Source organism: Microcebus murinus, chromosome 6, assembly GCF_040939455.1.
Source record: "Microcebus murinus isolate Inina chromosome 6, M.murinus_Inina_mat1.0, whole genome shotgun sequence".
Lineage (NCBI taxonomy): Eukaryota > Metazoa > Chordata > Mammalia > Primates > Cheirogaleidae > Microcebus > Microcebus murinus.
The window spans coordinates 78,946,161-78,967,590 of record NC_134109.1 but is presented as its reverse complement, the minus strand read 5'-3'; the positions used below and the strand labels follow the sequence as shown (position 1 = coordinate 78,967,590).

At 45.1% G+C, this 21,430-nt stretch overlaps 1 protein-coding gene across 1 annotated transcript; it reads right to left on the bottom strand.

Moving 5' to 3' along the window:
- Positions 1-2,272: 2,272 nt before the first annotated feature.
- On the bottom strand, positions 2,273-19,748 carry THBS1 (thrombospondin 1). The gene is made up of 22 exons (XM_012766381.3): positions 19,560-19,748; positions 18,786-18,881; positions 17,959-18,518; positions 17,007-17,082; positions 16,534-16,733; positions 16,298-16,420; positions 15,192-15,285; positions 13,266-13,439; positions 12,580-12,756; positions 12,088-12,261; positions 11,690-11,817; positions 11,428-11,580; positions 10,730-10,948; positions 10,142-10,249; positions 9,411-9,570; positions 9,151-9,269; positions 7,323-7,557; positions 6,904-7,131; positions 6,464-6,735; positions 5,932-6,029; positions 5,684-5,823; positions 2,273-4,397 (listed from the first exon to the last, which is right to left on the bottom strand). The coding sequence occupies exons 2-22, from the start codon at positions 18,850-18,852 to the stop codon at positions 4,390-4,392; spliced, it is 3,513 nt and encodes a 1,170-aa protein (XP_012621835.1). The 5' UTR covers positions 18,853-18,881; positions 19,560-19,748; the 3' UTR covers positions 2,273-4,389.
- Positions 19,749-21,430: the final 1,682 nt, after the last annotated feature.

Sequence of the window (21,430 nt, the reverse complement as noted above, 5' to 3'; positions counted from 1 at the left end):
TGTTTTTTTTTCAGCCCTTCATTTCAGTTTACTGTCTGTTCATTTAAAATAAAAATGGTTTGTGCTAATATCAATGTGCTGCAATATGATTTTTCATGATGCCAAGAGTTTTGATGTGGGGTAACAGCAGAAGTTAGAAAAGTCCTGATTTTAGATTCTCATAGGAATGACATGTGGCACTCTTTTGTGTGTCGGGTTTGGGTGGGAACAATCAGAGGGCAGCGGTGGTGTGGGTGGGAATTTGGAGTGGGACAGAGAAGAGCCATTGTTGTCCATCAGCCTGTTAGAGGAGCTCAGCTTTCTAAATCCATGCTTTCCTGGTATTTGATGTGTGTGTGTATAAGGGACAGAAAAAGAGAGACAGAGATAGACAGATATAAAGATAGAGAGAGAGAGAGAGAGAGAGAGAGAGAGAGAGAGAGAGAAGGGGGAAGGGGGAGGGGAAGAGAGGACAGAGAAACAGAGAGAGAAATTATTTCTAGAGTGGTAGACAAAGGGCTTATGACTTTCTAGTGTGCTTCTGCAAATGGTATTTGGAGCATAGTGAGCCTTTCTATTATTTAGGAAAGGGGAAGAAAACAGACTGATTTAAAGTAATGGATTCTGCCATTAAAAGAGGTGACATCATTCCATAACATGTCAACTGAAGGTAACTCTAACAAGGACTGGTGAACTAATTTATAATTCAACACAGAGGTTCCAGATTTTAAAAAGGTTACTCTGATTTAGAGAGAAAGTGTTATTATTAAAAATAAGTGCTTTTATTTTGAGGTTCCCTTTAGGCCTGAGTGTTTGCCCCAGAACAAGATAAAGAATACAAATTATATATAAGAGAGAGAGAGCTAATTCATTTTAAGAATGAATTTGGAAGCTTAAAATTTGAGATTTTTTTTTTTTTTACATATAAGCTACTGGCACCACCTTTATTGTAAATTCCCATAGGACCTAAAGTTTATTGCTCTTCAGTCTAACTCTCCTGTAACGTATGACAATAAACTCTTGAGGGAGGAAAAGCTATCATCTTGATGACGTAATTTTAATATTTAACAAGTTCTTTATTTCACTATAACCTGCTGATTTGAAGGTCAGTTTCAGGGTGAAAATGGGACATGCCTGGAAAAAAGGCTCCTGTTCCCAGCTACTTTTTCTGTCTCATCTTGATATTTTCAATCAGTTTTGCTCCACTACCTAAAAATGAATTAGAATTCTGTCCCAGGACTTCACATGTTGAACTACTCTGAGAATGAAGGAAGTCATGTTTCGAAGAATTCTTTCTTTCAGATAAGTTTTCCTAACTCCACAACCATTACCAACACTTTCTAGTTCTTGCTTCTTCACCTTGCCACTATAAAATGATTTGGCAATTTACACTTATGTGTGATCATGCTACCTAGATAGGTATTTTTAGAATGAGAGAGAAAAATCAACAAGGGAGGAAGATTGTCTCATTTAGCCAGTCCTTCCTAGTGTTTAACAGACCTCAAAGCCAGATCTCTAACCTACTCATAAAATTTCTTCTTTGATCTGTTTTTATTAAACCTGGAAATTGATCATCATTCCACATTCATGATTCAGCCATCCAAAATTCAAGGTCTGCTTATTGTAACAGTTGGGGCTTCTCCTCACAAAATAATTTTATATTTATACACATACACACTCTCTCATGTATTGCAAATTTCACGTTTTTTTTGTAATCTGTTTTTCACCAAGGGTGGTATTTATTCATTCATAGATATCACAAAAGGTGGTATCTGTAATGTCCAAGAAACTTTTCAAGGATAATTCCTCCCTGATACACATTTAGTGTCGCAGCTTCTCCACAACACGTGATCATGTTGCCCACTTAGTGCCATCGTTCATGGGTCAGAAAATTGAGTTGCAAGAGTTGCTTGTGCTTCATAGCTGTTTTTGCCTTTGCTTTTATTGTTCTTTTTAGAGACAGAACTGGAATTTGAAAAGGATTCAATATATGATATTAATATCAAATTCTATTCCTTTGAGGTCCTTGACATAGGGGTTATTTCTTTTATGTTTTTAATATGGCAGGCTAATGTATTGTTTTGTTCTTTTATTCCACAAACCCAGCACATTCTCAGCCCAGGCCTGAGCAAACTCAAGTCTTTCTGAATCAAATAAAAACTGTGAATGTTACTATTATTACTGTAATTTCTTTTTGTGTATAGTATATTGGTTTAAGGATGGTATTTACCCATATCTTCATAACATAAAGGTAGCAGAGAACAAATAAACATGGATACAGTGAGTATAAATATAAATTTCCATATGATTTATTGTTGTTCCTTATACATAAGAAACAGTAATATACAACTTACACTGCTTTAGAATGTAAAATGGATAAAAATGTGTACAAAAAAGCACATTCCTAGAAAAAGGTATTGGCAAGTAGTAAAAACTTGGGGGGGTATAAAAAGCAAAAAACAAATCAAAACAAAACAAATAAAGAAAAACAACAATTCTTCAATTCAGTGTGCAAACATTATATAAAAATAGAAATACTAACTCTACAGGCAGTATTTCCTGATAAATTACTTAAATAGCATATCTACACAATCTGAGATATCTATTCCAATGGCAATGAGAAAATAATTTATAAAAATAAAGCAATGGTATACAAGATGATAGAAAAAAACATAACTTTCAGAAATGGTATTTAACATTTCAATGCTATTTCCTTATTGGGAATACTTTTCTGCAAAGAGTTTTTATACTATGTACAACATTGACTTTTTTAGGTACTACAGTAGCTTTAAGTTTGTTAGACACTTAAACTCTTTCTGCTTGATCCAAAAATTCTTTACTCAGTCACACAACAAATGAGGTAATATTTGTATATAAGTTTCACGTTTGTCATTTTTTTTTCTCTTTTGGAAAAATGAAAAAAAAAGTGTATATGCTTTCCTTCTCCCTGGAAATAGATGCAAGGGATGGGGTAAAACAGTATATGGAAGACCTCATGGCTTTCTTTGCAATCCACAACACTCACAAATGCATAACCAACTAATTCCACTTGAAAAGACAAAACAAAGGAAAAAAAAGAAAAAGAATCCCAAAACATTCATTCTAAGCACAAAGCAGCTTGTTATGCTGATTTTCTTTGTGTCATTCTTGATAGAGATTTGCTGCTAAATCTCGACTACCTGCTCTCAAACACTTTCCATATGAAATCTAAATTCCAGGCAGAACAGAGTTAATAAATAATCTGTATTTACAATCTTATAGTCATGAAGACTCCTAACAAAGATGATATGGATAGTCCTTCGGCTTCTTCCTTTTCCATGAATAAATCCTTCAGCCTGATCTTCCAGAAGAATTAAAAAATAAATATTTTACATTGTAAAGCATTTGTAAAAGACAAAAAAGAAAATCTACAGTCCAAAGAGAGAACTGGAAAACTCTATGATAATTTAGGAAAAAAGAGAGAAAAGGAATGTTTGAGATAGGTTGCTAATAATTTTGTGCCTTTCTAACCATAAAAACATAAGCACAGCTTCCCCTCCTTTGGGAGGCAGCTGGTGCTCACTGAGATGGTAGGTTTTCCTATTTTCCTGCTACATCTGCACAAGCTACATCTGGAATAAAACCAACAGTTTCACTGTGAGCGGGCAGTGGGAGCCAGCACTGTCGTACACTGGTTTAATCCTGACTCCCTGCTCCAGCCACTACAGGTGATACATAAGGGGTGGGGGTCAGGGAGGAAGTCCAGAAGCCAGTCTTTCCCTCCCTTCCCTGCTTCCATTTAAGTGCCTATTTACGTGGATTAATCAGTTAACACCGGTCAGCATCATGAAATCCAGCAAGAGTCTCTCTATCCCCTGAAAATGACTTAGTACCGAGCATGTAACAGTTCCTCCATGTTTTCTTCATACAATCGTCTCTCGGGTATGTGTCCTCCCCTTAGTGCTCTGGCCCCCTGCTCCCCCTGTTCCTGAGGGAGGATGTCAGGGTGGTTTTGTTTGCTAATTCTAGTGAGTCCTCCCTTCTCTGACAAGCCTGAAAATGCTTTTGAGTCCGCTGCTCAGAAGGTAGCCTCACAATAGCTCCCTGCTCTGTAACAAAGGCAGAGTGGAGAGGGCAGCTTCCCAACTGAAGCAAGTAAAGGCTTTTGCTTTTTCAAAAGTAAACCAAAGTCATTGTTTATATTCTTGGAAGATGTCTTCTCATTCACTGGAGGCTGAATGCTGAGTCTCTTTTTGAAAGTTTGCATTTTCTCGAGGCAAGTCACATGTTCTAGGAGTCCACACTGATTCAAGCAGAGAAAAAAAAAGGAAGGCAAGAAGAAGTGATCCTGGGGGTTTTCTCAAGCCCGTGGTTCCAGAAGGTGCAATACCAGCATTGGTTATGATCAGTCTTTGATCAACAGTTTGATGATTAGGAATCTGTTAAATAAAACAAACAATATAAGTAAATACATACGTGAAAACTTATTCATAAAACATGGTCATCTTACTATCAGTTAATAAATTAACAACCTAGCAATAGTGCTTCTTTTATAATGACAAAAACATCATTTAAGATTGCTCAAGCATAGTAACATTTAATTTTATTAGCAGACATTGATGCTAGGAGATTAAGACAGCATGACCATCCAGAACTTATGTTATACTTCCTAAGGCCTTTAGTGTTAAAAGTTTAGGGAGTTTTATTTTAAAAATTCAGACTCAAAAATTATATCATAATTTAAATATGTTTTGAGTAAAATCAAACATCTTTCTTTACTCTGATTGATCTTGTTAGTATCTGGCCTTGGTCTAGTAAATATTAAGCACTTATTTTATGGTAGGCCCAATGCTGGACTCAGAGGTTAAATAATCATTGAGGGAAAAAGAATAGAGAGAAAAAAACCACTAAGGTAGGCCGGGCGCTGTGGCTCACGCCTGTAATCCTAGCTCTTGGGAGGCCGAGGCGGGCGGATTGCTCAAGGTCGGGAGTTCAAAACCAGCCTGAGCAAGAGCGAGACCCCGTCTCTACTATAAATAGAAAGAAATTAATTGGCCAACTGATATATATATATAAAATTAGCTGGGCATGGTGGCACATGCCTGTAGTCCCAGCTACTCGGGAGGCTGAGGCAGAAGGATCACTCAAGCCCAGGAGTTTGAGGTTGCTGTGAGCTAGGCTGACGCCACGGCACTCACTCTAGCCTGGACAACAAAGTGAGACTCTGTCTCAAAAAAAAAAAAAAAAAAAAAAAAAAAAAAAAAGAAAAAACCACTAAGGTGAATAGCGGAAATTAATTTAACATGCCAATATGAAGGCAACATTCCTTTCCTGTCTTTGTATATAGGGAAAAGTTGTGAAAGAACTTGTGCTGTAACGGCATTAATAGCAGTCTAAGCAGTGTGTAAGATATATAAACATATACAATTGCGAAGAAGTATTATTTAATGAGGTCTAAGTTGTTCAGGAGTTTGCCTGCAGTTTTCCTTTGCACTGTGTATGAAGAGCACAAAGATTGCTAAACAAATTAATATTGTTAATAAGGACTCAGGATTTCATAAGGCACAGCGCAGAGGCATGCTTTTTGTCATGTGTCCTCAAAAGCAAAATACAAATAACTCTATCTCCATAATAGTCTTTAATCAGACTTTCCTGTAATTGTCATCCCTGATATTAGTCTTAATTAGACACGTCAGCTGTACATTGACTGTAGTGTTGCTCATACCTCTACATTCATATTTCAGGTCGGAGAAGAACACCATTTCTTGAGAGAAGACAAACAGTCCTAGCCTACCGCCAGCATAGGTTTTGTCATAGATAGGTCCTGAGTCAGCCATGATTTTCTTCCCTTCATACATCACCACTCTGTAGGGGGAAAAAAACCCAAAAACCTTGTTAGTGACACTGAGGATTTTTGTCTCCTTTTTGCCCATGAGCATGACTGTAAGTGAAATTTAATCAGTGCAATCTTACCTAATGAAACCTGTCTTTGGCCTGTGGCTGAGACGCCATCTGTAGGCGGTGAAATCTTTCCAGCCTATGTGACGAGGGTCATGCCAGAGGGTGCGCACCTGAAGGAAAGGGAAAAGAAAAGGTTGAAACTCAGCTCCATCAGGAGATTTATATTTCATTTCATAAGCAGCAGTGCTTGAAAGGGACCGGGTTGACCTAAATTAGAGGGATGCAATGCAGGACTTTTTCCAAGGCCTCTCAAATTTGTCATATGCCACTGAATGTACACATACAACAGAAAGAGACAGGGAAGGAGCTTTTTTTTGTTTCAAATGGCTAAAACTACCTTCGGATTTAAAGGGCAACTCTTGGTCACAGCAAGCTCCCCCGTCAGATGCTATTGTGTTTTTACAAAGCAGAGCTTAATGCAGTTGATGGTGTGGGAACTTTATAGCTAAGACTCCCTGTTGGGAGTCTTGGTTAAAGCACGGTGTCCCCAGCACTAGTCCAGCACCCATCAACTCGCTCCCTTCTGTAGGGCGTTGCTTCTTACCTGGCCAGGGGTGTTTCCTGTGTGCCACAGGGCATTCCGCAGGTGCTCGCCAGGCCCTGTGGTGGAGTTCACGACTTTCACAGAGAGGCCTGAGTATCCCTGAGCCCTGGTGGGGTTGGTGTCCCAGTAGGACTGGGTGACTTGTTTCCACATGACAACATAGAAGCGGCTGCTGGACTGGTAGCCAAAGACAAATCCAGCATAGTCATCGTCCCTTTCGGTGTTGATGAAGAAGGTGCCGCTGAAGTCCACAGCATTAAACTCGTCGTAACCTGGAAGACGAGGCCAGAGGCAGGTTAAAACCTGCAGCCTTCAGAAGGTTCTCTGTTACCTTCCCAGACCTCCTTAGTACCCCCAGGGACAGATGCAATTGCCAGGTCTTATATTTGCTTTATCCCCATGTATGCCTTAGCCTCTTGATCTAAGAACTCACTACGTACCTACAGCAAGTCCAGGATCACAGTTGACAGTCTGGACGAGTTCTTTACCCTGATGGCGTACAACCCAGTTAGGGTCATTTTGGGATGTCCCTTTGGGATCCAGAGGAATCATCTGGAATCGGCGGAAATCAGTCTCACTGATGTCAACATTCTCAGGACAGATGTCATCGATGTCTGGCACGCTGTCATGGTCAAAATCGTCTTTGCAAGCATCACCTCGACCATCACCTAAGGTCAAAAAAGCAAAAGTTCAGTGAAATTCTGAAATGCTATTTTGTTGGTGGCAAACATTCACTATCTTGTCAGTTGGCAGTTAGACCCTTCATGTTTCTCGAATGTACTCAGTTTTGTTTTGATTTCCTCAATCTAGACAGCCATGGCGTCAGTTACTCTCTTAAAAAGTGGCTCCACCGACTCACCGTCAGAGTCCTTCTGGTCGGGATTGGGCACGAGTCTGCAGTTGTCCTTGTCATCAGGAATGCCGTCATTGTCATCATCATGGTCACAGGCATCTCCCTTGCCATCTTTATCATGGTCAGCCTGGTTGGCATTGGGCACGTAGGGACAGTTGTCCAGATTGTTCTGGTGGCCGTCTTCATCAATATCCTGATTGTTGTCACAGGTGTCGCCAATGCGGTCCGAGTCGGAGTCCAGCTGGAAGAGACACAGAGGAGGGTGAATGGAGGTATGGATAGATCATTCACGTGAAAGAAAACTTGTGCCGCCACAACAGGGACAATTCTCCAGTGTTTGATATGGCCAGTGGGGTTTCATGTCTGTATACATACTACTGCAGAAAGATAGTAATATTAGCAATTACATGTTATAAGTTTTTTTCCTTGATCCCTATTTTCATATAAAATTCTGAGAAGGGATATTTAAGAGTTTTTTTTAAAAATATAAAACTTTCTAAATAAAATTAAATAGAGTTATTTAATTACCAAGGGTGGAATGCAATGTCAACTGTTTATATCTTAATGTTAAATGAAATTCTCTGGATACATTCTGTAATTTCCCATAGAAGATTTCAATCGTAAGATTGTTGACATGTCAACTTCTCTAGGTCATGAAGTCATAGAAACATGCCACTACTTTCTGCCTATACTGTCAGGGTAACGTGTGTGTGATAGGAATCAATTATTATTATTTTTGGTATTCAGTTTTATGCAGCTAGTCATCTGTTGGCTTAGGTAAAGTCATCAGTTTTTTTTTAAGCAGTTTTTCTCAGAGTTACTTTAACATTATTCAATATGCCTGGGATGCTTAAGGACTGTTTATATACGAACGGGAATTTTTCTTGCCAATATTTATGCTCTTTGCTTATAAGATTTTTATGTGATGCCTGAATTTTGTTATTATAAAGCTTATTTCATTGTGAAGAGACAAAAACTCATCCAGTGAAGTTAAATGATATTGGAGGAATTTAATTTATGGTCAGTCCCAAGCTCAAAATAGATGAGCCTCAGTGCCCTTTGATCAGCAGAGATCTCCCACGATGGCCCCAGAGTGACTCATCCTGTTGCTCTTTGCTTTACAGGACTTCACAAGAGCAAATATTAGGAGGGGGAAGCCAGATTTCTCATTTCTTTAATCCAATAAAAGTATTACCATTTTTAAAAAGTTGGTTTCTAAGCTTCCAGAATAATGCATTTTAGAAAACAAAAGCCTCCTCTTAATTTTTATCCCTAAAACATAATGATAGGCACTTACACAAAAAAAGCAATGCTTTCAGACAGGAAGCCTGTTCTGTGCAATGTCTGTGTGTAGCACGCCCTAGCATGGGTAGCGACTGACTGGTTTGTAATTCCAGATGCTTTGAATAGTGACAAAGAAATGGGAGTTTTTTCTCCATGTTTTGGATGTATTCTTGGTTTGATGATGTTTCTTCTTATAGTTATATTAACCAAGAAAATGGTTATTTTGCTTAAGCATTTATTTTCCATCTCTTAGTCTTACATATGATTAAACTATTGTAGGGTTGTCAGTCACAGATTTCTGCTTTGTATAATCCATCTTAACAATGGTAGATCATGCTGAGCAAGTCAAGTCGATCATCTTATGGAAGACTGAAGTTACAAGATCCTCACACTAAAGATCTATGAGACTCTTGGCAAAGGGCTCCTATCAGGCAAACTATTTGCACAAACTTACTGCAATTGGCCGTGAGAACCCTGAGAGGCACGGTAATGAAACTGCAAAGGGGTATTGCAGCACTCTGCTGGAAGACTGTGGAAGGGGTCCACCTACCTGATCTGGATTGTGTTCCAAGGGGCAGTTGTCACACTGATCTCCAACCCCATCCATATCTGTGTCCCTCTGGTCCACATTGTAGACATACTGGCAGTTGTCTCGTTCATTCAGGATACCTGCAAAGAACAGGGGACAAATAAGAGCTGGGATCTCAGCCTTGGACGTTTCCAACAAACCACATACTAATGGCCAGGACTAAGCTGAAGGCTCCACATGTCCCGGTCTCCCGTGGGCCTGCTGCTCAGGGGGCACCTTACCATCCCCGTCAATATCTGCGGCACAGGCGTCTCCTTCCCCGTTGTTGTCTGTGTCGGCCTGATCTGGGTTGTGGTTGTAGGGGCAGTTGTCACAGCGGTCTCCCACATCATCTCTGTCATAGTCATACTGGGCTGGGTTGTAATGGAATGGGCAGTTGTCCTGCACAGAGAAGAAATGGAGCACTTTATAATAATTGTTTGTGAAACTGGCTCAAGCCTCAAACCACGTGCAGAATATGTATAAGACTGCAAACATTTGTAATAATTATTTTCTACTTAGTGGATATGCTAATTGAGTACTCAGTGTAAAATGATCACTACAAAAGGTAAAAGCAGGACATAATGAAAGAAAAACGGATTCCTGTTAGTTACAAGTTAGCGAGACGTAAAATACAATCTCATCATCTCAGTTCTCAGTATGCCCAGAGTTAATTTAGATGTGGCGTTTGAAATGAATCTGGGGAACAAAGTATCATTTGTTTATTCACTGTAATTTCTCTCTCAAGTGGAGGGAAAAACAGCTTGTGATGAAAAACAAAACTCTCATTTAAAAATTCTCTTGGTAACATCTACATCCTCAAGCTACTGAAATACAATGAATGATTTCTAATTATCCAATGTATCAGTTGGGTATATCTTTTTGCTGTGACCCTGCAATTGAATCCTAAAGTGTTTCAGGATGCTGCTGAATTGGACAGATGAAAGAGGAATGGAAAATATTTTGTTTTTACCCTATCATCTGGAATTTTATCATTGTCATCGTCGTCATCACAGGCATCGCCAATTCCATCCCTGTCGTAGTCTTCCTGCCCTGAGTTGGGAAGGTTGGGGCAATTGTCCTAGGAAAGAGAAGACACATTACAGTTACAGTCCACATTCCCTCTGCTCAGCTCATGCACGAGGAAGTACGCCTGGACATTCCAAACAGAATAACAGAATGCTGCTCTGTGACAGCGTATAATTTGATGGGAAGACAAAAACAAAATGTTTTCATGGGGGATATTTATACAGAATTTGTATAAATGCTTTAGGCTTTATAGATGCTGTGAACACAAGTCATATTCTGCTGGGATTTGGTAGAGTACTGAACCTTGTTTTTGGACAAAGAAATCAACTAGAGAACACAATTACTGAAAGAGCCTTCCCCGTTCATGTTTTTGGCACCGATTTAATCTTAATAGGAATTAATGTCCCTTTGCCTTTGGGAGATTTAATCTTTCAGTTTCATTTTCAAACTTTAAGTATGAAAGATTCCTTAGCATGTTCTTTGGCTAGGGTGATGGGCCTTCTTTCTGGAGGCTCGTGAGGAGCCGCTCTACCTTTTTGCAGTGGTAAGTTGCGTTGGCCACGCACACCAGGTTCTCGTTGGGCCAGCCGTCGAGGTCCGTGTCCTCCCCGCAGATGATGCCGTTGCCCGCATAGCCGGGCTTGCACTCGCAGCGGTACATGGGGTCGCTGTAGTGGCCCAGATAGTTGCACTTGGCATTCTTGTTGCAGTCGTGGGTCCCATCCATGCAGGGGTTTCGGGGCTTGCACACCTGTGGGTAGACCATCCTGACGTTAGCACAGCCTTTGGGAGTCCCCAGACGGCATGTAAACAAGCAGAGTGCAGGCCCCTATCGTCTCAGAGTGGACAAGCAGACACAGGCTCTATGCGGGAGAGTGTGGGTTAGTTACCTCCGTCCTTCCCCATGCTCCCTCTGAGGCTGCCCAGACTACAGGTGAACTTTGCTTTTTTACATTTGTTTTTTCTTGAAATGGCTCAGCACCTAGGCATTTACAAGTCTGTCTGCTCACAGCTCAGTTCAGAGTAGCATTTTCAAATATGATGGACTATTTTTCTTCCTGCCGGATTTATACCATGGATTTTCTAGTCACATTTCCCAAACCAGGTTGTGTATTCACCCCCTTCCCCTGCTTTTTGTGAAGGGTATGGGATCACACTCCTTCTTTTCCTAGTTGTTTTGGTCAAGGACAGGTCTCCTCTGCTCTGGTCTACTAGTTTGGTCCACTGTACCTGTTTGTTGGCCGTGGCATGTTCAACGCCCTGGCCGAAGGGCTGCGAGCCGGTGAAGCGTGGCGGGCAGGGCAGGCAGTTGTAGCCGGGGTCCGTGTTCTCACACCTGTGCTCTCCGTTGTGGTTGAAGCAGGCATCAGGCACTTCTTTGCACTATGGAGGAAATGAGAGTGTGCTTCGTGTTTAGAAAACACTGCTGTGAGAAGTGACTAGACGGTTAGCTGCTTCCCAGATCCAGTAACTCTGAGCCCTCAGTTCTCACCTCATCAACATCTTTGCACTGGATGCCATTTCCGCTGTAACCAGGGGGGCAGGCACCGCATTTCCAGCTGCCATCAGGGTAGCTGGTGCACTTGGCTCCGGCAAAGCAAGGATTGGACAGGCATCCGTCTGAGACAAGGTGAGAGAGAGGTACATACAGTAAATGGTTGGTCTAAGCTGCTGTTACTGCCATGCTTGGCACTTAAAAAACAATAGGGTGTTAGAGATTGTGGGGTCTGTGTAACTGATAACGTGTTGGGATTAGGCTGTCCACCTGCATTTTAGAGTAAGCAAACCACTCGGGATGAATATTCGGTGGAACCCCATGGAATGCTGGCTGCAGCATTCAGTCACATAGCAAGCTCCTGGGGCGAGTTTGCCCTGGGCTTCGTGACTCACCAATTGGACAGTCCTGCTTGTTGCAGATCTGGTTTTCTGTCACATCACCGATGCAGTCCTTGCCTCCAAACTGGGGTGTGGGGTTGTTGCAGAGCCGGCTACGTTTCTGTACCCCTCCTCCACAGGTGACAGAACAGATGTCCCATGGTGACCAGGGACCCCAGCCTCCATTGACTGTAAGAAAGTCAACCATATGCAAAAATTAAGGTCAATTTTCAAACACCTCACCCATCACAGAAGATTACCCTAAGCCTGTTCAAGAAACCTCTGCTACCCTGACACGTGGAAAGAATGTTTGGGAAGAGGATGAGTTTGAAATGATTTTCTTTCTATTTTTCATTCAAAGAAGCTGCTGAGCATGCAGGACTTTGCTTCTGTTTATTTCTCTAGTAAGCAACCTCTCCCCTCCACAAATTCGAGGCTGCACGTGCCAGGCAACCAGCGGGGCAGAGCTGCTTCCCACGCTCAGCCCCGCAGCGAGCGCACACTTACTGGGGCAGGCGTCTTTCTTGCAGGCTTTGGTCTCCCGAGCTTCACCCACACAGGGCTTCCCGTTCATCTGGGGGCTGGGAGAGTTGCAGAGCCGGATCCTTGTGATCACACCATCACCACATGTAACAGAACAAGAGGACCACGGGGACCAGTGGCTCCAGCCGCCATCCTGTTTGACTAAAGGACAAAGCTCATGTCATAAAGGGTGTTGGCTTAGAGCTAGCCAAGTAGAAGCCCTCCCCAAGAGCATATAGATATATTTCCAGGAAATGGTCAACAGCAACTAGATCTAGTGTGTAGTAGAAATCGGCTCTTGGCCATGTGTCCAAATGTCAACATGGAACATTGTCTAGCAGAGAACAGCTGTCTTTACGGGTTGCTGTTAATAAACTAACACGTACAGGGTGCTTGCCATGAGCCAAGCTCAATGCTGACTGCTTTACGTGCATTATCTACATAAAATGCTCAAAGTAACCTTATTCAAGAACTATTATCACCCCCAAGTTGCAGTTGAGAAAAGAGCCGTGGGGAGGGCAAGTTGTGCTCAGGGGTGCACAGACGAGCTGCGATTCAGATGCAGAGATTCAAGCAGCTGTGCCCTTAGCCTCCACGCTATGCAACTGCCCCTGGCGATGTCGGTAAGGACAGGTCAGTCCTCCACAACCCTGAGTGGCCGAGATGCTTACATCTCTTGTCACACTCCTGAATGTGGCAGGTCCGCGTCTGGACGGAGGAGCCCTCGCATCGGTTGTTGAGGCTGTCGCAGGAGCGGCCGCGCTGCTGAATGCCATTGCCACAGGTCACGGAGCAGGAGGTCCACTCAGACCACGGGGACCAGCCGTCGTCCGCAGAGTCGCTGGCTGCAGAGGAAACAGAGGCTCGTTTAGCGTAGGAGGATTTAGACAAGCTGTTCTTCAGATGGCTCCGCGCTGGGCCCTTCACTTGCCAGAGGGTGAAAAGCAATATATTTCCCTCCTGTATTATCTTCCGAGCTTTACTGAGGCATCATTGACAAATAAATATGGTATATATTTAAGCTGTACCATGTGATGTTTTGATACACATATGCACTGTGATGTGATTGCCACTGTCCAACTACTTAACATACCCATAACGTCACAGTTACCTTTTTTTGGTGGTGATTTGAGATCTACTCTCTCAGCAAATTTCAAGCATGTAATACAGTATAATTAACGATAGCTACCCATACTCTATATGAGCCCTCCAGGACTTAATATCAGAGGGTGCAAAGTTTCAGTTCTGGAGGATGAAAAGCAATGCATTTCTCAGGCCAACAGCCCAGGGCCCTATCCCAGGCCATGCTGTGTAGAGCACGGGCCAGCACAGCTGGGCCCTCTCACAGCGTGGGCTCTCCTGTCCACTGTTTCTTCTTTCTCTTCTCTCAGCGTTTCAAATGAGTTTCCCTTTCCTGACTGAAGATATCTGAGTAGGCATTTCCAGTCTCAGGCTTCCAAGAATGCTAGAGTTTTAGGAAGCTTATAGGAGTCATTTCTGACTGTCAGGGAGCCACAGACCATGTGTTTGACAGATGCACTTGAAGGCAGCTTAGCTGCTGTTGGCTCCGGCTCCAACTCGGCCATGAGGTCAGTCAATTTGTTGTTCCTCTCACCCTAGCATTTGGGGCCGTCTCTGCACATATTTTCACAAGAGGACAATGTGTTTGTTTACCATCTGCCCAGGCACTGTGACTACAATCACATCTAGCTGTATCCGACAGAAGAGAGAGAACTTGTTTTCTTTTGTCATTAGCTGTTAAGTTTTCTTAGCAATTCCTGATTCAAGTTCGGAACTCTGTCCCAGCTAACGTTGTTCCCTTTAACCCCCATCTCAAGTGAATGCTGGATAGAACCAGATATACTAATGATCATTACGGTGCCAATATCACTCACATGATCCCTGGATGGGACTGGTTATTCCGAGCCATGGCCTGTGTGTCTGTGTATGTGACAGGCAAGTGCCACTTCCTGTTTTCTTCCTTATCCTAGTCATGATGAGTCACGTTATGACCTCTACTACATTAAATATTGTCTCAGCAAAATGATTAATTTATATTGGCAACAAAAACAAGGGATATGGTGCCATGTAACAATATAGTGCCTTATATCTTTTAGTGCTCTGAAACTCAAATTGCTGTTACTCTCTTAGATCTCCTATCCCTGCAGTTTAAAATGAGCAAAACTTATAAGCCCAATTCAGCTCAATGCTCGTACCATAAGCCTGTCTATGTCTCTGGTGAGCAGATTTTTCTGAACTGTACCGCTGAGGTCAAATTCTAAAAGCAGTCAACTTAGAGCTATTGCTGCTACCTATTCATCTCCTTTCCTCAAAGCATAAAATCAGAATCAATACCCTACAAGATCATTATTGCCTATACTGTAATCTAGATGGGTCATTCAGATGTAGTCATAATGGAATTTTGGGCTGCATACAGCAGACAAGCTGTCAGCTAACCAGCTGCTACAGCAAGAAACTGAATAGAAAAGTCTATGATGGAGACAGGGGTGGGCTTCCCGTGTTGTGCTTAGCTGTCTAGGATATATGTAGAACTGACCTAGCCACTGAAGAATGGTTATGCCATTTTGGGAACTTACGCCAACACCGTGGGCAGCATTCTCCATCAGGAACTGTGGCATTGGAGCAGGGCATAATGGGGCAGGACACCTTTTTGCAGATGGTAACTGAGTTCTGTGGGGCAGAAGAGTGAGGGAGAAATGGGTTACTGAGCATACGCAAACAGAGGTTTACATACTGTTAACATGTCCACTACAAGCCAAAACATGTCAGGGCTGTGGAATGAGTTGAATAGAAGATCTGTCTGTGTTGTGTTTGCAGCCACCACTATCACAGAGAGTATTAGTGCTAGTTACTTGTCACTCCATCCCTTGAAGGGAGAGTTCTTTTTTACTGCTACCCAGTCAAGGGTGGAAGTTATAGCATGAAGAATTTATACAAGGGGAACCAACAAACATCATGGGTCAAATCTATGTTCAAAATTGAACTCACAAAATTTAGCCAGAAGTCTTAAATTTTTGTATTTTATCTTTAGGGGGAAAGAAGATCTATAAGAATTTTTTTCTCCTTTATACATCTAGCTTTGTATTATCTTGGAAAAGAATCAGAATTTAATGAAGTTGGCTCCCAGATCCCATAATCCATGATTTGTATTTGAGCTTGACTTTGTTCGATGGTCAAGGTAAACCCCTACGCTCACCTGCCACTGGCATGGGGGCGGGGCTAGAGTGAAACAAACACACCTGACAGTGCCACCTGAGCTAAGGAGAACAGTGGTGTCCTAACAATGTTGGGCTAAGTGATTTGAACAACAATCAGTATTGTATTAAAAGAACCTCCACGTCATAGCTAAATACAAATCAGGGTTGGGGAAAAATCAAAGGAATGTTCCAACTAGGTTTTATTTACCTGATATTCAACACTTAGCCTTTGAACTAAAGCAGGTAAATTATTCATGTCTTAGATTTGCTCTCTTAGATACTTAGCATGGGATAAAATTAATACTTTGATAAACTACCTGAGAGTTTAAAGAAGAATTTTTACATGCCATAATTGCATCTTAAAAAAAAACAAAATACCACTTTGGTGTCAGACCTTGGAACATAAGAAGAATTTGAGTGGCCATTTGAGTGTCTCTCCTGAGATGTGGCTTCAATTCTCATTTTTGTCTGTGAAGACCCCTTACCTGACAGCGACACTCCGTGCAGCTGTCGACGGTCCATTCCTCGTTATTCCTGTACTGAACTCCGTTGTGGTAGCAGAGGGGAGGCCGCCTCAGCTCGTTGGCCAACTCTTTGTTCTCTTCGGTCTAAGAGGGGAGAAGGATCGTTAGTGTCCAACCTCGTTTCCAGTCATTTTGGGACCCTCTGTGATAAAGCGTCAAGGGCTCATGCCAACGGGCTGGGAGCGGAGGCCACTGACCACTTTGCGGATGCTGTCCTGCAGCGTGGTCACGATGGTGCGCAGGCCCCTGAGTTCCAGCACCATGCTGGACAGCTCGTCACAGGAGATGCCGCAGATGGCTTGCAGGTCCTTTGTCTTGTGGCCAATGTAGTTAGTGCGGATGGCAGGGCTGGAGCCATTCACCACGTTGTTGTCGAGGGTGAGGAGGACGTTGGTAGCTAATAAAAAACAAACAAAATAGATGTTCAAACACAGATTCTCACCAGCCACTCTCCTGAATTCTTAAGTTGTAAAAGACATTTCATTTGGGCCAAGGGGTGCAGGTGAGGAGATGCACTGTGTCTGGAATGCCTTTTGAGGTCCCCTTTTGAACACCTCTTAACTGTGTTACCTGGAGTAGTGCAGGTACAACCAGTATCACTTAAACTCTGCGGCTTGTTGATGGAATTCCCTGATTCCCCCATTTGCCCTAATAACAGAGGGGTACTCACAGCTGGAGCAGCCTTTGTTCCTGAGGATGTCTTCCGGTGTGGTTCCAAAGACAAACCTCACGTTCTGCAGCACCCCCTGTGGGCAGACGACACACGTTACTTGTTAGAATGTCCAGGGTGCTGGGGGTGGGGAGGGGACTGTCTTCATGTGAGGGGAAAAAGCACACACGAGATGTTCCAAAAGCTTAAAAGAGCTCTGTTTTAAGATCACTATGTTAAAATAACACACACCAATATAAGTTGCCAAACAACTTCAAAATCTTAATTATGTCTTCTGCCAAGTCTTCAGTATTTTACAAAGAATTCAGTTATCAGCCTATTGTGTACACAGGAAATGGAACCTGATACTAAGTCCGGAGGATATAAAGACACTTTACAGTGTCAAAGACTTATATGTGGGAGTTCAAAGTCACAGTTGCAAAGATCTAGGAGTTAAGGCAAGGAAGAAGCTGCAGCAGCAAGTAACCACTTTAACCATTTTAACCTTTTATTTGAGACCAGCTGCATCCCCATGAGGAATCCAATAGCAAAGTGTTATTGATTCTCCCCATACAGGGCATCCATTTCAAACAATATTAAAATTGGTGGAATGCATTTGAACTTAGTTATTTTCTTAAGAGCATGTCGAGTATCTGAGGCTTGAACAGGCTGACTCTTATAGGAAAACCATTTCTTGTTTTCCTGAGTAGTTTTCAAAGTGCAGTTCCCAGACCACCAGCAACAGCATCACCTGGTGCTAGTTAGGGATGCAGTTTTCGGGCTGCAATCCTGACCACCGGCGTGGTGTGGGTGCAGCAGTATGAGCCTTACCAAGCTCTCAGGTGATTCTGATGCTCCCTAAAACTTGAGGACTACTGCTTTAGTCTACAGACAGTATTTCCTGTAGCCCTGCTGGCAGGTCACCTGGCTAGCAGAGGACCCCATGGAGCAGAGCTCAGAGAAGAGGCCTCACCTGGAAATTGTCATTGACGCCTCCCTTTGCGATGCGGAGTCTGGCAGTGTTGGCCAGGTCCCTGGTGAAGATGCTCTGGATGGGGACGTCCAGCTCAGCATTCTCCATCTTTTCACAGTCGATGTACAGCTGGGCCCTGTCTTCCTGCACGAACAGGGTGATGCTCTTCCACTGGCCGGTCGCCAGGAGAGCCTCTTCCACCGAGACCACGTGCTGCTTCCCCTGCACGGTCAGGCTGAGGTCCAGGGTGCCCGCCTTGCCGTTGGAGACGATGCTGAAGACCTGGCCGGAATGGTCTTTGCGCTCCAGGGCCAGCAGTGTGCCCCGGGTCTTCTTCATCTGCCTCAGGGAGGCTAGGAGGAGGAAACCTTTCTCTGCCCGCACGGCATCCACTAGATCTTGGAACTTGTCATCAGGCACAGGGGGGATCAGGTTGGCATCCTCGATTCGGAAAGCTGGGCTGGAAGGGTCAGGACCCTTAACTAGCCGGCGCCCAGAGCCCTTGCGGGCAGCCCCGGTGAGTTCAAAGATGTCAAAGACGCTGTTGTCTCCTCCAGATTCTGTTAGGAAGGAGAGGGCACAGGGTGAGCTTTCTAGGCTGCAGCTGAGGGAGCACAGGGGGCTTAGCTCTGAGGGGTGGGGCCAGAGGGACAGGGAGAAAACTGGCAACCACTGAAAGAGCTGAATAAACACCTTGGTCACAGGGAAACTGCATCCTAATGTCCCATCAGGGCCCAGGGGAAAAGCACCTGGGGGAGGAGAGCATGGGACAGGCACACCTGGGGTAGCCAGCACCTCCCCCCCCCCCAGGTACCACACAGACTCACCTGGAATGCGGTTGGTGCCACACACATGCAACAGGAACAGGACACCAAGTCCCCAGGCCAGCCCCATGGCGGAGCTGTTTGTGCCCAGCAGGGAGCCTGTAGCAGGAAGCACAAGAGCCCAGGATCAGAGACCAGCTAAGCAGGGAGGGGGCAAAACCTGCAGGCTGGGCTTGGGGCCAGGGCCCTGGCTATCCCTCTTTGGCCCCTCATTTACCGAAATTTACTTTCCAGAGGGCATGGGGGGGGGGGGAGAAAGAGAGAAGGAGGGAGGGAGAAGGAGAGAGAGAGGAGAGAGACAGAGAGAGAGGGAGGGAGGGAGGGAGAGAGAGAGAGAGAGAAAGAAGGAGAGAGAAGGGGAGAGAGAGAGAGAAGGAGAGAGAGAGAGAGAGAGAGAAGTGGAGGGAGGAGAGTGTAATTTTAAAGTATGGGGGACACCAGACCAACAATCTGGGGGCTTTTCCTTGCAAAGTTGAGGGTGAACAGCAAGATCAAGATTTGGGGAGCTGGGATGAAAGGGAGAAGCAGAGACTTCCCTGGAGGATGGATATAAAGGTTTTGGGAGGACGTGCAGAATAAAGAGATCTTGGGCTGTCCTGCCGAGTTAGTTTGTGAACCCCAAGGCTGACGAGGATGGCTCTGGAGGCTTCCCACGAAAAGAGTCAGTCCCCCAGCGGCTGGGGCAGGCGAAGGGGGAGAGGATGGGATCAGGGTCCCAGGAGGGGCTTCAGCCTCGGGGCTCCAGGTGGATGGCCAGGGCAGCCCGGGGCGACTTACCTGTGTGCACAGGGAGAGCAGTGGCCCGGAGTGGCGGCAAGGGCGCAGCGACGGGTCACTGAGTGCTGGAGAGGCGCCCGGGCGGCCTGTGCGCCCAGGGACTCGGCGGCCGGAGTCGGTGGCTGCGCGGAGAGCTGGCAGGAGCCCTGGAGCGGCAGGCCGGCTCGGGTGCAGTGGCTGGCGAGGCGGAGGAGCCGCGCGCTTTTAAAGGGGCGCTCACATTCCTGGGGATTCCTCTGGCCAATGGGCGGCGGCCGGGCAGGAAGCGGGAGGGGGGCAGTCTGGGTTCCTCTCTCCGCCCCCCGCTGCCTGGCGCGCAACTTTCCAGCTAGAAAGCGAAGGGGGAGCAGGGGTCGGGGCACAGGAGCGCTGCAACTTCTCAGAAAAATAGGTGCCGCCCACGCAGCCTTGGCGCGCACCGCTCGGCACTTTGGCTCCCGCGCCGCGCGGGCCCGGCGTTGGGTGCGAGCGTCGCTAGCTGCCGCGGGGTTTCGGCGACCGCCCGAGGCCCCTGCGGGGTGGGAGGTTTGCAGGCGAGCCCGTCTCCTTGAATGCCTGGGAGGTGGCTGAGGAGTGGACACCTGAGAGGGAGCCCGTTTTGTTTAAAAAAAAAAAAATCCCGACGGGCAAATGGGACCATGAGGTGGGACCGCGAGAGAACCATCCGGTAAAGCAGCTGCCACTTGGGCTCCTGCGGACCCTCGCTCATCCATCCCGGCGGGCGGGGACCACGCGTCCCCTTGCACCGCGCTCCCGCATGGCCACACTCCCGCCCTCCGCCTGACCCTCCCCGGGGAGGTGAGCGCGGTGTCGCCCGGGCGGCGGGGCGCTGTGCGGAGCGCGCCTCCCGCCGCCCGTCGGGCACACTTTCCCCCAGCGGCCGCCCAAGTCCCCGCCGGTGTCGCGTCTCCCGGGCGCGGCGGCGCTTGCGCAGCGTGCCGCTTGGGGGCGCTATGTGTATTCTGATGGCGGGGCCAGGAGGGGACCGCTTCTTTCTAGTCGGGAGCTTTAAGGAAACTTACTCCTATCCAGTTTCCTCAAGCCAGAACTGAAATTGTGTCTTGAAAAACAGTTTTTGTGCCCACTCGTGCTTCTTAACGTGACTCCTGGTTGGAGAATTTGCAGAACCATCTGGCTCCAAAGTCTTAAAACTATTTACAGAACAGACCCATAGAGCAATAAATTATCCTCTGCCTATTATTTTATTTCCCCTTTCCCTCCCTAAACGTTCTTTTCATTTTTGGGCTCCTGAAACCAAGGTGTGGGTCACATTTCTGTGGGTGCGCACGTTGCCATGAGCGCTGCTGCCTACTGCTTCTGTCATTGAAGTCTGGTCTCCAAGCCACTGTCCCAAGCCAGTATGACTCCAGCTGCCTGGAATTCCATTCATCTCTTTGGGATGAGATGTCAGCAGGCACCGCTTCCCGCTGCGGTCCTGCGCTATCAGGCTGGCCCTGAGACCAGGCACAGGTAGAAGCTTCTCCAAATAAGGATCTCAGCACAGACTGGGGGAAACCCCTGGGGTTAACCTCTCTGCTTAGCACTTACACCTGGCAGGACTCCCAACTGCTTGCAGACACCCACGAGTTTACATTCACTAAACAGCAATTTCACTTTTCTAGTGTGGGAGTGTTGTGTGACAACGTGGTGTCACAATGTGTGCGGATTAGAGAGTGAGTATTTTCTAGTTACTCAATGTGTACATCAAGTGCCTCTAGAAGATGACAAGCATGTTCCTAAGACACGTTTGTTTGTTGGGTTTCAGATGTTGGGAGGCAGGAAGAAGAGTTTCTATTGGATGAAATCAGATTCCTGTCCTGGAAGTCATAGGTGACTCATGATTCATCCAAACAGATCTGAAGATTCCAGAA